General features: G+C 31.2%; 1 protein-coding gene across 4 annotated transcripts; it reads left to right on the top strand.

Annotated features, from left to right (window-relative positions):
* LOC106073690 (aldehyde dehydrogenase, mitochondrial-like) lies at nt 1-15,361 on the top strand. Of its 4 annotated transcripts, none has more exons than XM_013234312.2 (15): nt 1-156; nt 3,711-3,858; nt 9,667-9,771; nt 9,960-10,100; nt 10,523-10,602; nt 10,894-10,943; nt 11,050-11,111; nt 11,201-11,329; nt 11,432-11,545; nt 11,634-11,736; nt 12,450-12,631; nt 12,845-13,009; nt 13,387-13,544; nt 14,189-14,303; nt 14,766-15,361. In XM_013234312.2, exons 2-15 carry the CDS (start codon nt 3,727-3,729, stop codon nt 14,796-14,798), a joined length of 1,569 nt encoding a protein of 522 aa, XP_013089766.2. In that variant the 5' UTR covers nt 1-156; nt 3,711-3,726; the 3' UTR covers nt 14,799-15,361. The 4 variants fall into 4 exon arrangements, with proteins under 4 accessions (XP_013089766.2, XP_013089767.2, XP_013089769.2 ...); XM_013234313.2 differs by having other exon boundaries at nt 156-290; XM_013234315.2 differs by lacking the exon at nt 1-156 and adding an exon at nt 239-371.
* Nucleotides 15,362-16,792: the final 1,431 nt, after the last annotated feature.

Genomic DNA, 16,792 nt, shown 5'->3' on the forward strand with positions numbered 1-16,792 from the left:
GAAGAAGAAATCTATTAACGAATGATCCCTGAAACACTTTTTTTTCGGACTTCATTATTGAAACAGCCCTGACCTTCTGAACTATGAACTATATTTAGGTTTAGTCAGTGCGATAGTTCAGAACTTCAGTCAGCGATAACAATTTCTTTAGGAAAAGTAAGTGGATTTGTTTGTTAGCTCAGACTCAGTGTGTGCTATTTTATTATTCTTATCCACTTAAGATAGCTTGACTATAGTCTATGGTCTTAGGAAAGTTTAGCTGTAAATCGCTTTAGTAGGCTTTACTACTGGTAACTGTATCTCGTATCTAGATCTAGATCTACTCGTTCTCGTAGAGATCCTGTATTTGTACTGTGTCAGTGTGACTCTGTGTCAGTTGTCTTACTTTTTATCTATTGACTATTAGTATTAGTTTACTCAGTTATTATTAGTCTATTACTATTTAAATTCTTAGATCTACATCTATATTCTAGTAATTCTAGAAGTCAGTGCAATATTTAGTCTAGATTTAGATGATAGATCTATACTATAGTAACTATAGTAATTAGTATATAATATACCTTCGAGTGACTCTGTCACTGTGACTGTTGAATCAATAAATTCTTCAACTTAATGGCATTTAAATTTAATCATTAGATTTAGATTCTAGACATCTAGCGGGATAAGTCATAAGATCATAAAAGTAAGTATAGAATAATAAAATAACAATGGAGATTAGACTAAAGGCCTATACTTTACTATAGTATTAAAGTATAGACTATCATAGTGGTATTAGTAATACAACTAACCTGTAATTAAAGATTAAAGGTAACCAGATAGATCTAATCTACCTGGTATCAAATATCTGGAACTATCTCGACAAGATCTATATTATATCTAGGTCTAGCTATTATATTATATATAATTTTTAAAGAATTCTTTCTAGACCTAGTCTAGATTAAGAAGAGTATTACATTATAATATAGGCTTGACTGACCTACTTTTTTTTATACCTAGAATCTACATCCTATCTAGTCTAATTAACTCTTTCAGTGCAAATTATTCTGATCAAAAAATTTAGCAAGAAAGGGGGGCGGGGTAGTGTTACTAAAACTGACATACAAAATTTTGTATTATAAAATATAACATAATTGACTCTATTTTAAAGGAAAATGAATTGGCAACAAAAGTGTAATAAAAAAAAAATGTTTCCTTCAATTAGACTGCTTTGTCTTGTGGTATGGGCTGTAAACTGTCTTTCGATAGTCATGATGGTCTGAGTTCAAAACCTACTTGCTGCCTCCTGCTGAAGGTTTGGGCTAGGATGTAATTATTTTCAAATCTAAAGGAACATCTGAAACATTTAAAACAAAAAATGTATACACTGTCAGGTTTTACACTTTAGAACAGACAAAAAAAATCCATATTTCTGATGATCTTATGTGACCCCTTACAAAACATCATTTCACCTTCAAAGGGGTTTTAATGCACAGATTGAAAACTGCTGGACTAGATTATCATTAGACTGTAGATATATAAATCTAGGTCTAAATGATAAACTAGTGTAGATTTGAACTTACGATATAGAACTCATCTAAATCTAGACTTATCTAGATCTAGATTCTAATTAAATTTCTAAATAAAGTCATTGTAGTTCTATAGAATCTAAATTGAATTTCAGCTCCATTTTGCTTTTCCAAGGGAACAATAGTGTAGGTTGCTCTCTTCACCTTTCAACTTCTTTGTTTTTCTTCCATGACTCAGATGACATCACAACATGGGTACCAATGACAAAAGAAACACTTTGGGTTATCTGCACTTACCAACAAAACAAACAAAAAATGGGTTGAAGGATGGAAACAGTTATTTTGTGGCTATTAGTTATTTAAGCATCTTTTTTTCTGGGTTGGGAAGGGTACATTGTGGATGACAAAAGAATTGACCTTTGTTAACATGTCCCATTCCTGGTTCCTTGCCCATCAGAGTTGCATCATCAACCTTCATTGATCTGATACCTACATGATTTGCCATAGAATAACTGTAGTTTAGACTAGTTTTCAGATATTTAAACCCCCAAATTAAGTTGCAGCTTAGATTGGACACAGTTTATATTGTATACAATTTGATACTTATAGATTCTAAAATCAATAAATTTAGTTCAACTAATCTATTTTTGGATGATATTTCATTTCATCGTCCTGATTTGGTGAATTGAGAAGTTCAATAAATATGCTCCACTTAAATATTTACTTTAGATATAAAGATTGTGACCTTCCTGTTAGAGCTGCTAGATCTAATGGTTTACTTTAGGTACTCAGTCTATAGTTCTCTATTAAAGATGGAACTAGAATAAGAAGGTGCAACACGCTCTCAGACAAACAAGATCTATAGAACAAACTTACAATGCGACTTACAAATAATTTTATAAAGTGTTTTACCATTTCTTTTGGTTGATTCATTCTTACCAATGGTTGAAATGCAGATCATCCTGACAATGCTAGAGCAATGCCATTTTTTTCTAAAGATTGTGTATATTTTTCAGATATAAACTAGTTGTAGTAGTAAATGTCATTTCTGGATTTGCAGATTAAGAATATATTCCATATATAGATACACACATCAACTAGTGTAGATGTCAAGGTCATACCAATCTTAATGTCAACAGTAAATACTCGACAATAGATTTAGGTTTCATAGTTATGACAAATCTGAGTAAAACCAAATATGAAACTTCTACTTTTTTTTTTTATTTTGTGGCATCAATTTTGACTTTGGCTTTCTTGAAGATTCCAGGTTTGCTTTTGAAATAGTTGGTATCCTTTCTTACAAAGTTTAAATGCATGCTATAAAAATGGAATTTCACTTTATCTGGCTTCTTAGTTTTGGTTTGGCTTATAGAACTTAACAGCAAACAATTCATTGTGGTTTCATAACTTCTGATATAATTTGTGAAATACTGTAAAATAATCCCTACTAATTTTAATATTTTTTTTTGATGCTAAATAACATAACTTTAGTTTGCTAATTTAAAAAGTAATATAGTTAAAATAATTTAAATAAATTAATACAAGTCAATTTACTCCATTAAAGTTTCTTACTGATTCACCCTTCTGTGGTGTGGTTTATTTATTGTTAACATGTTGTTATTTAAATCAACCATAGATAAGGAAAAAAAAAGACAAAAGCATCCATATAAAATTCAAAAAGTATGGTAGCTTATTTATGACAGCAAATGCCTGTGATTGGTCCTTACCTCATAACTACTATTATGGAAAAATGGGAGAATTAATTAATGTGACATAGGTAAAGAATCATTGAACAAATGATGACTAGAAACTCAAAGAAGAAAAAAAAGTTTAGAAACTATTGCATTGTAAACTTTTAGCCCACTTACCTTCTTATCCAAATAGTTTTTGTTTTAAAATGATTTCTGCTATTAAACATTAAAGAACTTTGAGTTTGTAAGTTAGAAAAATTTAAAAAATTTTGTTGCTGCTGCTTTTGGTTCATTCTCTTTAAATTTGAATTTCATCTGATTTGTTTGAAGTGGATCCTTAATTTTGGGTAGCCTTAGTGTAATTATTCAAAGCATAAACACGTATATGCTCTAAGTACCTCAGCACTTGAAGAACATTCACACACATGCTTGTGATCACACAAAATCAATGTGTAGTTTTGGGGTCTATTGTTTTTTATTAATTCAAAAAAGGGTCATTAATCTTATTTTTCAGTTGAAGGGATCCTAACATGTCCACATTGCTAAATTGTGTGAGGATTAGGGCAGTCCCATCTGCTCTGGGCATGGTTGGTCCAAGCCATGCTAGGACCATGTCTGCTACTCCTCAGCCTATCAAGAAACCTGAAGTGAAGTGTGCCAAGGTATGAGAAATGAAATGTTGCTGCTAGTTGTATTTCCTCCTCCCTCCCCTACCCCCCTTTTTTTAAAAAACTATTATGAATTTATCTTGGTGACATTTTTAGAAACTATGACCTTGAAGTTGTTAGGTACTAATGTGGGCAGCTTAAGTAGGAAATAGGTCACCTGGTTGATATGGTCTGTTTCACAGAGAATATGTTTACAGAACACCACTACAATATAGTATAAATCTATACAGTCTTTGAGCTTCTATTTAATAATTTTTTTTTTGAGCTATCTTATCTTAAAAACTACAGACTTTACTTCAAAAGAGAAGATAATAATGTCCTACACATTTTATGTTGTCATTCTAGTCAAGCATGTTAAATCAATGAATTAAACTCTGCTAAGTCATTGGTTTTCCTAGCTGATTCAGCAAACACATTCCATGCTCTAATGGCACAAGGAAAAAGGAGCACTTGTTTGAATTTGTCCTAGCATATGGAATAAGAAATGTGCCTTTGCCTTTGTATTTCTGGGTATTTCATTAGGTTTTGTTTTGTGTTTGTAAATTATGGTTCAGTGTTTTATGTATCATTGCTAATTTACTTTTTATTCTTCTGTCCGTGTGATTGTCACAAGAGTTGAGCTGAAGGCTCTTCGAACTCTAGGCGTGTAAGCCTGCTTGAACAAACAGTTCTGTTTGGAAGAGGTCAATGTCTATGTAAAACATTGCTATTTCCGATATATCCGGCACTCCGGGCACATGGACTAGAATGCATGGCCGAAGAACCTCTGCCATTTTCCTATGTTGTACCAAGCTAACCGTGCAGGACTCGCCATTAGTGTAACTGTCCCTTGAGGAACAGTGCATGGATTATAGACAGGGACGTGGAAGCTCTCTTTCAACTCTGCACTGTGCAATGGGAAAGCTCTCGCATTCTCTTGGACACTCCCACATGAGTTTTGTTTTGCTATTCATTTAGCCTAATCACTTCCTCAAGTAATCATTTCCACCCAAGTACCACATTGAGGCAGAATAGCGTATCCTGGATTCTTCTGTCCTGAAGTGTCTCTAAATTTAGAGATTTTATTAATGATGTTACTCTAACTAAATGTTTGTTATAAATCTCACAGCTCTATTTTGTTTCTGTTCTAGCTTCTTTGTTTTCTTGAGTTCTTTTCTATGTTTTCAAAATTGGTTTAATTTAATCAGTTGTATATCTTTATTTCCTGGGACTGAAAATGTATTTATTTAGAATGTTAGCTTGAATTTCATCATCATTATGTGTTATCTTCACCTTTTAATGGAGTTTTACCTGTTGTTTCCATCCTTGGATAATACTTTTATGTATTCACTCTACATCTGTCTAGTAGCGTCTTTGATTTGATTACTAATTGCAAGATACTTATTACAGACTCTTTCTTCCTTAGTTTCTTTAAATTTTTAAGTAGGTTTTCTGCAATTTTGCAAATTTTCTTTAATTTTGTTATTAAATTAGCATTTGTTTTTTATTTTATGGGTATTTTGTTTGTATTGAATTTTCTATGTTTTTAAGAAGTATTTTTAAGCAATTGTAGATTTCATCAGCTGGTTGGTTAATGTCTATTTCTTATAGAAATGTTTGAAAGTCTCATGCAGCTTGCTGTAATTGGGTTAGGTTACATTTATTCCAGAGTAATCCAGAGTTACGTTTTCCATTTTGGTTCTATATTGGTTACTGCTTTTACTAAACTATTTATTTTAACTCATTGACTGCGGTGTTTTGTTTTAAAAAAAATGCTACTTTTTTTAAAAAAATAAGAAAATGTTCCAAACATGGCTAAAACAAAAATTTATTGTTTAAGTACCAATGATGCTATAGTAACATATTTGGTATCAAAGTAAAGGTAAATGAATGGAGAATGTGAAAATGTAAACATCTTTCTATTTAAATATAAGATACAAATTATAATCTAAATAATATGACACTCAGAAAAAAAAATGGATGCCAACTTTAGAACTTTTGAGACCTAAATTTAGATAAATTGTTCTTTGTATTACTGTTGAAACAGCATATTTAGACTATTTACAGCATTTTCAAAAAGAAATGTGATAAAACAGTCAATAAAAGATGATGAATCATTGATTATATTATTATTTTTACCTGGTTTTTTAGTCAGAAAAAAAAGTGAAAATTATTGCGCTTTTCATTACTACCAATAACAATAGATACCAGTACTAAATCTATCAACCAAATGCACTCAAATATTATGTACATTTGAATCAATGGGATATAGATCTAGATTTGTCTTCTTTTTATTTGCATAGAACATCTTTCATTCTAATACTAGACCAGTGCAAGACATAGGCTAGTGAGAGATCAAAGCCTAAATCTCTAACTGGTTGAAGGACAATAAAAATCCTAATTCATTTTACCTAAGATTTAGACATCGAATAGATCATTATTACTGTTCCTTTGTGATATTTTCAAAAAGAAATGTGATAAAATAGTCAATAAAAGATGATGAACCATTGATTATATTATTATTTTTACCTGGTTTTTTAGTCAGAAAAAAAAAGTGAAAATTATTGCGCTTTTCATTACTACCAATAACAATAGATACCAGTACTAAATCTATCAACCAAATGCACTCAAATATTATGTACATTTGAATCAATGGGATATAGATCTAGATTTGTCTTCTTTTTATTTGCATAGAACATCTTTCATTCTAATACTAGACCAGTGCAAGACATAGGCTAGCGAGAGATCAAAGCCTAAATCTCTAACTAGATGAAGGACAATAAAAATCCTAATTCATTTTACCTAAGATTTAGACATCGAATAGATCATTATTACTGTTCCTTTGTGATAAATTATGGATTTAGAATAGTTTTATATTTTACTTTTTTTTAATAGTAAACCGTTTGGAGTGCAACTTGAACCAGTATAGTGATGGTGATGATTTTTACCAAAAAACAATACTAAAAAAAATTGCTAGAAAATATACCAAGAAAAGGCCCAGCATGGTGGATGAATATTGGATTTAGATCTGCCATTTCTGTTGTTTTCATTTATCTAAGGGTTAGATCTATAGGAATCTACAAAGGTGTAAAGATAAAAGCATAGATCTAGTCAACCTTGATCTACATTCAAGACCTAGCCCTAGTCTAAGGCTAAGGCCTAATCGTATAAGGCAATACTAGATCTAGATCTAAATCTAAATGCTAATAATGTCCAAGTCTGCTTCATCCTATGCTAAATCTTGATCAAGATCTTCATTATTACAATTCATAGAAGTATAAATAAAACAATAATAAAGCTTCTTCAGTAGTAAACATTGTGGGTGTGTCTTGGACAAGCATAGCCATGATGTTGTAGATTTTTACAGATAAACAATACAAAAAAAAAAAAAGGAAATGGGCAAAAAATGCCCACAGTGGATGATTATTTGATGTAGATCTACCATTTCCTTTCTCTTTATTTACCAGAAGCTTAGATCTAAAGATATATCTAGATCTAGAGTCCAAGTCTAGAGATAAAAGCTTAGATCTAGTCAATCTCGATCTACAGACTACACCTGTGACCTAGCCTACTGACAATAATAGATTTAGAACTACCTGAATCTAATCTAGATCAAATTCTTCATTATTACTACTTATTTGTGATAAATTTTAGAATAATTATAAAGTTTCTTCAGTAGTCAACATTGTGGGTGTGTCTTGGACTAGCGTAGTCATGGCGACGTTTTTTTACATTGTAAAAAAAGTAATAAATAAATGTCTAAATAAAGCCAAAAGCTTCTAATTTCTATGTAAACAAAGGATGAAGAACTCTTTTGTAAAGTAAAAATAGTTCCACTGTTGTTAGTTAAAATTTTTAATTTAAAAATGCAACGAAACAAAGGTAGGGTAAGAACGTCTATGGGATAGACACTCCGCACTCATTGAGTTAACAATGTCATGGTCAGATATTCCAGGGACAATGTCATAATCTACCACATCTCCAGGTCTATTAGTTAAGAAGAATAGTTAATGGTAATCTTGAAAAATGTATTTTTTTTAATAATAATTTTTATTTTTATTTTAGAATCTTTTTTTTATTCCAAATAATTTTGATATATTAAATCACTATCTAGTGCAGGAGTGACACATTTTATGTGGCCCGCCAACACCTACAGAAATCAGGTGTCCCACAGTATATAGATATAAAAATGCAAATATTTAAAAAAATATATATCTATATAAATTATTGAAACTGTCTCATTATAAAAAGTTTTCAGTAAATGAAGATTTTGCTTATTGGCTATACACTCAATTCAAGACACAATGTCTGAGTGTTGGGTAGGCTTGGAACAAGATGATAAGTGTAACAACTGATGGTGCTCGATCTTTGACTGAGAACCATAAACTTGAAACAGGAAAGTTTGTACAAAGCTGCATACAATGTGTACTATTAATTGCGAGATATAAATAAGTAATAGAGCTAAGCAAATCTAGGGGAGCTAACCACAGCTAGTTCTAATAAATAATCCAATGTTTCCGCTAGCTTAACATGAGCAAGGCAAAGGAGAAGAATATAAAATCGCAAGGATGAATTTGTTATGTTACTTGAAGGACATTGACTGTGACCTTGTTACCAATATTTCTAATGAAGAGTGGAAGACTAAATTTCATGTTTTTTATCACTACTATTTCAATTGATTGTTTACATATGAAATGTAAATGCATGTTAAATCTTTTCAAACAAGGCTTTCCCATTTCTACAGACAAGAAAAAAAAATAGTTTTGTCATTTTCTTTTGCTGAAAGGTGAAACTACCTTTAGTGAAATGAAAAGTACAACACTTATTAAGAGAAGCCAAATCAGCTCCAGAGCAAAGAGAAGTTCCAGTCAGCACTACCACAGGAGTATTATGGGTGCCAGAAGCTGCATTTCCACACTTTAAAAAACCCTGATGCTGTTCCCACTATTTGGGTACACATACATTAGTTCTTCTTCTTTGTTCTCATTTTACATGTTGAAGGGTTCAGATCAGTAATCCTATATCTGAGAGTAGTGGTTTCCAGATCAGACAGTTCTCCGAATAGTCTTTGGAGAGTCTTGTTCGGGTCCCTTGATTTAGTATGCACCATTGAAGGACATGGTCAGCATTCTCTGGTGATGCTCCACAAGGAAGGCCTCGCTCGTCCCCACATTTAACTTCCGGAACATATATTGTCTCATTCTGTGAGCAAGCGTCTTTTGTGGAAACTAAACAAGTATAATCACTGGTCAATGTTGACTAACTGAAATTTGACAGCAGTCACACACAGAAGTAACAACTAGTAAGATAGTTTCACAGTTCCAAACATTATGCACGAGTGTAAGAAGTAAAATACTGCACATTAAGTACAACTGTATATTTGTGGGGATACTGTGATATAAAAAGACAACAGCAATCTAAAAAAATCGTAATACAGTGTATATATGAATTAAAAGACATTCTACACAGCAAGCTTATCATTCCAAAACTTTTTTTAATGTGGCCCTCGATAAAAAATGTTGCCCACCCCTGATCTAGTGCATATAGGTAACAAAATTGGCTTATAACTTTTTTTTAAGTCCAAAATTTAAAAAACCCACAATATTTTTACTATCCATTTTTTTTTTTCATTAAGCTTTTTTTTTTTTTACATTGTAACTTAGTTTAAAGAACAGATATAGAGGATATAGTAAACAAAAAAATAACCTGGGGTATGGGATTAGTTTTTAAATATAACATCTTAAGAAGTCAAAATCATCAATTTATATTTCAAAAATGTGTTCTGCCATTATTTCAAGTTTAATTCTAATTCCTCATTTTTAGATTTTTATCAACAATGAATTTGTAGATGCAGTCAGTGGAAAAACCTTCAAAACAATCAACCCAACCACAGAAGAAGTTATTTGTGAGGTTGCTGAAGGGGACAAGGTAAGTTAAAAAGTAAAAAACAAAAATATGACTTTGGAGAAGATAAATTAATAAGTTACTTTTAATTATGGCTGAAAAAAATTCTTAGAGAAATGATGCAAGGGACAATGAGATCAAATGTAATGAAATCTACTAAATATCTTGTTTTTGACAGTGACAATAAAATATTATCTTTTTGTATTTTCTAGGCAGATGTTGATAAAGCAGTCAAAGCTGCTAGGGATGCTTTTAAATTGGGATCACCATGGCGCACGATGGATGCATCCAAGCGACAAGATCTTTTGATTAAACTTGCTGACCTTATTGAAAGAGACAGAAATTATATAGCTGTAAGTTTCATCAAAAATGTTTTGATAGCCTTAGGTTGTTTTGACTGATGGCTCCAAATTAGGCCCTGTGCCTGGCTGGGGATCTGCAATTTACATTTAGCATATAACTTTCAGTCATGGGTCTTGTCACAGGCTTTTTAAAATGTTGGACTTAAAGGGCTACATATTTTATGTATCATACGATTGACACAACTTTAAGCCACTGGCATCTATTTTTGTTTAAGTTGCTTGTTATGCATGTTGCATAATAAATGTTGTTGTTATGATCTAATTAATAGTAATAGTTGTTATACTAAACATTTAGAAGAGGGCCTTGCAAGCATCTATTAAATTGGGCTAGACGATTTGTAAGCCATTACAATAGTTCAAAAACCTACAAAACTAACATTTGTCTTAAGATTAATATATGATTTATCTTCTAGTCACTGGAGACACTTGACAATGGCAAACCATTCAGTGCTTCATTTGCAGTAGATCTGGAACTCACTATCAAATGTCTCAGGTTAGTTGTATGTTTATAGCCATTTAAATTTATTTTGTATTATACTTTAAAAAAAAAAATTCAAATTAAAAAAACATTCTCTTTGATAGGAATTAGCAAAAAAAAAATCAATTTAAATAACTAAATACAAATTCCTTTATTTTTATCTGTCTGAACATGTCAAGTTAAAGCTTATATGTCTGAACATGTGGAGTTAAAGCTTATCTGTCTGTCTGAGTTAACACTTTTGTGTGCACATTAAATGAGTCAAAAAATATTGACATGGTTTTTTTTCTCTTCTGATCTTGAAAGGTATCATGCTGGCTGGGCAACCAAAAATGGAGGAAAAGTTGTTCCTATGGGTAATTTCTAGTATTTTATTCTTTTTCTATTTGTCCTGTCCTGTAACAAAAGATGTTTCTTTCTCCTTTAAGTATTTAATAAACAAAATTCTTTTTTTTACTTTAGATGGTAATTTCTTTTCTTATGTGCGTCATGAGCCTGTGGGTGTATGTGGACAAATTATTCCGGTACGTCTTGTGGTAATTTTATAAACCTACCTTTTTAAAAACTTGTATGTCATTTTCTTATGCTGACCCGAAATATTTTTATAATTTAGTGGAACTTTCCCCTACTGATGCAAGCATGGAAATTGGGCCCAGCACTGGCCACTGGCAATACTGTTGTGATGAAACCAGCAGAACAGACTCCACTCACTGCCTTGTATGTAGCTCAGTTGGCTGCAGAAGTAAGAACCTTTTTTTTTACAGATTCTATTGTAAAATTTATTCCGTATAAAAATTTAAAACAATTATTGAATTTACATTTTTTTGGTTGTATTTTTTTTTAGGCTGGTTTTCCTCCTGGTGTAATTAATATAGTTCCTGGCTTTGGTCCCACTGCTGGAGCTGCTATTGCCTCACACATGGATGTTGACAAAGTGGCATTTACAGGATCAACTGAGGTACACACAAACACATATGAAATTTTGTTTACTTTTAGCTTATATTTTTAGAATTTGACAATTTAAAATTTTCTTTTTTGTTTTTCAGATTGGTCAGCTTATCCCACAAATGGCAGCACGTTCAAATCTTAAAAGAGTTACACTTGAACTTGGAGGAAAAAGTCCTCAAATAGTTTACTCAGACAGTAAATGTAAGTTTACTATTATTTCACTTCTAATGTTCAATGAGGATTTGTCAATCCCCTGAAGAGTTAAAAAAAAAATGTCTCAACATTTCGCTACAGCAACCTCTGCTTGTAGCGAGTGCTGACCAAATTGAAGTACACTGATAGGTTTCCAAAATCACTGCCAGTAGCACAGAATTGTAGGATGTGACCCACTGTCTGTCTTGTGCAAAGATTCTCTTATCAATCTTATAGAATATAGTTGTTTCTTCTATGACGTTTATTACTTCCTACATGTATACATGTGTCAATCTAGTTGTTCATGTTTAATAGAGACTTAAGCTCTTCTTAGTGATTCATTTTCCTGGCTGATTTAGGCAGTGATATAACATATTATCATTATATAATTTGCTAGAACTTTTGTAGTATTTTGGTTTTGTTGTATTTTTTATTTTTAAGGACTAAATTGTTAAAAATGGAATGTTTTCTTTTTCATATTTCAAAAACAAGTTCATGCCATAAACTTAATGTTTCTCTTGTCATTGATTTTTATAAATAAACAATATAATAATTTAACACTAAACAGGTTTCAATTTAATACTAACCTTAAACAAGCATGACTTAACAGACCAAAGAAAACTGCTAAAAAGCTTTAAAACACCATTTTGCTTACAGATTGTTTAGTTTATAATGAAAAAAGAAGATTTATGGTCATATTTTGCAATATTTTGTTTTCTCAGTGAGTGATGCCATTGACTTTACACATTTGGGGCTGTTCTTCAATCAGGGTCAGTGCTGCACAGCTGGCTCTCGCGTTTTTGTGGAGGAGAAAATCTATAAAGACTTTGTGGAGTTGGCAACTGAGAAGGCAAAAAAGAGGACCATTGGTGACCCATTTACCAATGTTGATCAAGGACCTCAGGTATGGCTAACACTTTTAAAATTTAAACAAATCTAAAATTGTGCAAAGTGAGAAGATTTTTGTTTGTTTTCAAACTTGTTTCTATTGTGTGAAGAAATGGAAACATCACAAGCGGGAGCAATTGAAAATGTTGCTCATACAATCATTCTCTAAATATGTTTTTGCTTACTACTATTCTATTATTTTAACTGGGTTTTAATTATTTCATTTTAGGTGGATGGAGACCAGATGAACAAGATTCTTGACATGATTAACAGTGGGAAGAAAGAAGGAGCCAAGCTAACTGTTGGAGGTTCTAGAGTTGGTAATAAAGGATACTTTATTGCCCCCACAATATTTGCAGATGTTCAAGACAACATGAGAATAGCCAAAGAAGAGGTAAAACTCTATAGAACACCAAATAATTTCTTTATGTATGTTATTGTCTGAATATTGACTTTTGATGCTCAACCTTTTTTGTCCTGGCAACATAACAAATGCCCACTATGTTTTTCAATGGCAGCCTCACCACAAAATGTAACAAGGGGAAAGCTCTGTGTCAGTCACATGGTTTGTAGGTTGGGCATCACTGCTTTATACTTGAGCATTTAACCATCTTATAAAAACAATCTTTCTTAGGAATCAAAAGAAATGTTAAGTAAACAAAATGAAAAAATGTTATACGTTTCTAAATATAAGTACCTATTATTCTTCAAAAATAGTTCCTTTTGTAGTCTGCAATTTAAATTCACTAAAGTGAGTTGTCATTGTGACAGATCTTTGGACCAGTAATGCAGATAATGAAATTTAAGAATGACCAAGAGTTGTTGGAGCGGGCACACAATACAATCTATGGTTTGGCAGCATCAGTCTATACACAAGATATTGAAAGAGCCATATTTTTGTCTAACAGCTTGAGAGCTGGAACAGTCTGGTGAGCTCTATTTTTCATGGAATTCATTATGTACAATTACATAACAATGCATACAAAGCCAAACAACTGTTTAGTTCAGTGTTTCCCAAACTGTGTTCCACAAGGCCTGAATAGGTGTTCCACAAACTTCTGGAATAATTAACTTAGTAGGCCTACATGTGAATTAATCTCACTAAAAAGTAAAGTGCTCCGCTTAATACTCAGAATGTGGGAAGTGTTTGTTAGAGGAAAAGTTTGGGGAACACTCCTGTTTAGTTAGATGCAGTCTTAGTATTTTAATTATAAAGTTAGTGGTCTTATTTTTAAAGAAACTAATTTTTTATGAATATTTTTTTCATAAAATAAAACTTTTCCTGCCATTGTTAAGATCTTTTTTAGTATTTGTGTGCTTACCAAATATATTATGAGACTGAAATATTCAAATAAATACCATTCCTCTTAGATACAAATCTGCAGGTGCCATAAAATAGAGTATTAAAAAAGAAAACAAAAAATAAGATTAATTTTTTTTAATTAAAAAATAGATTTTGAATTTTTGTGTATGTTTAATAAAAAAAGAACAAAATTCACTTCTTAACTTGCTTTATACAATTTATTGATAACAAAATGGTTAAAAACTTGTTTGATGAATTTATTTTTTTTAGGATCAACTGTCACAATGTTTTTGATACTTCAATGCCCTTTGGTGGATATAAAATGTCAGGTCAGGGCCGTGAGCTGGGAGAATATGGTATTCAGGCTTATACAGAAGTTAAATCAGTAAGTAACTGGTCCTGTTAAAGTATTGATGACCCACCAATTGGTATGAAAGACAATTATAAGCTAATTTTTTTTTTAGCTAAAAGAAGGTGTATTAAAGGTTGTACATATTGTTTTTTTAAACTCTTCTCAAATGTCAATAAATTGTAATTTAATATTTTTAAGTTTGCTGCTAAACCAGTATTAAACTTTAAAGTGTATAGAAGGTGTAGAGAAACCTAGTAAATGGCTAGATATGCATTAAATGCAACTAATTTTGTCTGTTAAGATACAGAGTTTTGGGCTTTAGTAAGACTTCAGAGCTCCAACAATGGGCTTTGGTCAGTTCAGGTTTTAACTGTCACTTCTGCTGTTATTATAAGATATTTCTATAAGAAAATGTATTAGGAAGGGGTATGCTGAAAAAAAATGTTCTGGACATTACAATTCACTGCATTTATTTCCCTTTTTTTTTGGTTCCAGGTTATTATGAAGATTCCTCAGAAGAACTCATAAAAGAGACAGCATTGTTTTGTTATTTTGTCATGATTCTGTTTAATGTTGGCTTTGCTTTCACTATATCCTCAATTCAAGCCTTCTAAAATGTTATTTATATGTATCTAATGGTCAACTTGTTGGATGTGCCATCTTTACAATGAGCCCAGCCTTCAAGTCCGAGGTCTGAAGTTTTTAATGCACTATTTCTTTTTTCTTTGTAAGAAATTTTTGTGTTGAAAAGTTCAATGTATAAGAATGTAAGAGATTTTGAAGGGAAAGAAATCTTCAAATCAGACATCTTTCAAAACCAATGTCACTTTTTGTTCTGCTTAAAGGCAGTCTATGGAAAATTTTGTTTTCAATTCTAAATGTTCACATGGACATGAAGCAGTTCTTTTTTTGAAGTACTGGTAATGTCTGTATTATATAAGAAGAAGAAATATAATATCTGACTTTAATATACTATTGGCATTAAATTGTTATTGCTTTCATTTAACTTTTACTGGATTGTACTGGGTAGAATTTTGTTATTTGTTTACTCATGTATTTTTATAATGGATCAATAAAAATATACAATAATATATTTTTTTTTTCTTAATGTGTTAAAGTCCCTTCAAGAACATCATTTAATACTTTCCTTTCTATGTAGTTCATTACCTTTTCCCTGATGAAAAAGTTTTGTTTTTTTTATTTTAATTCTTTTTGTATCCTGAACATAGCCTCTATTATGATGTCTAGCAAATTACTAGCAAAGTTCTTTTTTTTTATATAAATAGGTCATATTTCTGGCACCTGATGACTAGATGTTTTATATGAAGATGATATTAAAAGACACAAATAAATTAATTAAAAAGATGAATGTGTGGAATAACTGAAACAAAAAAGTGAGTATGCAAATGATGTGCTGTCTGTAGCCTAAAGAGCAATGTCCTAAGGTTTGTGTTTGCTGAATAGGGAGAAACTTAACCACCGACTTGACAAACTGATACATACTATTATTGTAATTTATTACTGCAAGGCATTGTCTGGACAAGTCCTAAATATGTTTGTCAGTTATATTTAACTAGGCATTTTCTATTGGCTCCAAAAAAAAAGTAGATATTATTATAAAATAGATCTAGACCTAGTAAATATTTGTCAGATATCTATTTTTCAAAATACCATTAAAGAACAAATTTCCTGCTTTTAGCATTACTTAATTCTTTTATAATACAGTAATTCATCATAGATACTAGAGTTAAATTTCCTTTAATGGATAAAACTGCCAAATATGAAATTCTTGATTTCTGAAATAATTTTTGTATTAGTTTTAATTCTGAAGTTTTTTAACAGAGGCTGTACTTGTGGTTTTTTTAAACAAAATTTAAATGACAATGTACTATATATATATTTTAGTACATTTTTTAAAAATTTGTGTTATGTATTGGAGTAGCTGCTTAACTTCTTTAATATAAGTTTCAAGTTTTGTTTCTTAAAATAATTCGTAATTTTGGAAGTCATTGCTCTCTCCTAATTGCAGAACTGTGTGTACATCTTGGCAATTCTTTAACATTACATCATTTAAAATATTTTTATTCTGGTTACAATTCACAGAAAAAAAAAAGTTTTCAAAATGTTAAGGGAAATACATTTTGAATTGAATGTACTGAATCCATATTGTTTTATCATAAAATTAAACTAATCGATATAAGGTTTTAGGGAATATAGGCCTAATGGTTCATCGTTGCAACCTTTACTTATTAGCTACCCATCTATTTTTTTTTTAAAGTCTTTTTGCTACATTATGATTGCTTTCCTTGTTAAAATGAAAAGCTTAAAAAAACATTTTGTTCGAATCCCATTGGTCGGTTCTGTCTGTGTCACAAAGTGTACACCAATGCTGAAGATCAATGTGTCAATGGACTTGTACAGAGTGACAGAGCCTACACTTCCTATGGTATGGAGTCGCGATAATATCTCTTGTATTGAAATACGTTGTAAACTCACCATTACCAAAAAAACAAAAATCGCTA

The sequence above is a fragment of the Biomphalaria glabrata genome, chromosome 1 (assembly GCF_947242115.1).
Source record: "Biomphalaria glabrata chromosome 1, xgBioGlab47.1, whole genome shotgun sequence".
NCBI classification, from domain to species: Eukaryota; Metazoa; Mollusca; class Gastropoda; family Planorbidae; genus Biomphalaria; species Biomphalaria glabrata.

What these genes read in the sequence shown, in the direction of transcription:
- LOC106073690 (XM_013234312.2), top strand. Translation starts at nt 3,727, where the DNA reads ATGTCCACATTGCTAAATTGTGTGAGGATTAGGGCAGTCCCATCTGCT. An exon ending in AGGTTGCTGAAGGGGACAAG is followed by an intron (nt 9,772 to 9,959) that starts GTAAGTTAAAAA and finishes TGTATTTTCTAG; the next exon opens with GCAGATGTTGATAAAGCAGT. An exon ending in ATGTTGATCAAGGACCTCAG is followed by an intron (nt 12,632 to 12,844) that starts GTATGGCTAACA and finishes ATTTCATTTTAG; the next exon opens with GTGGATGGAGACCAGATGAA.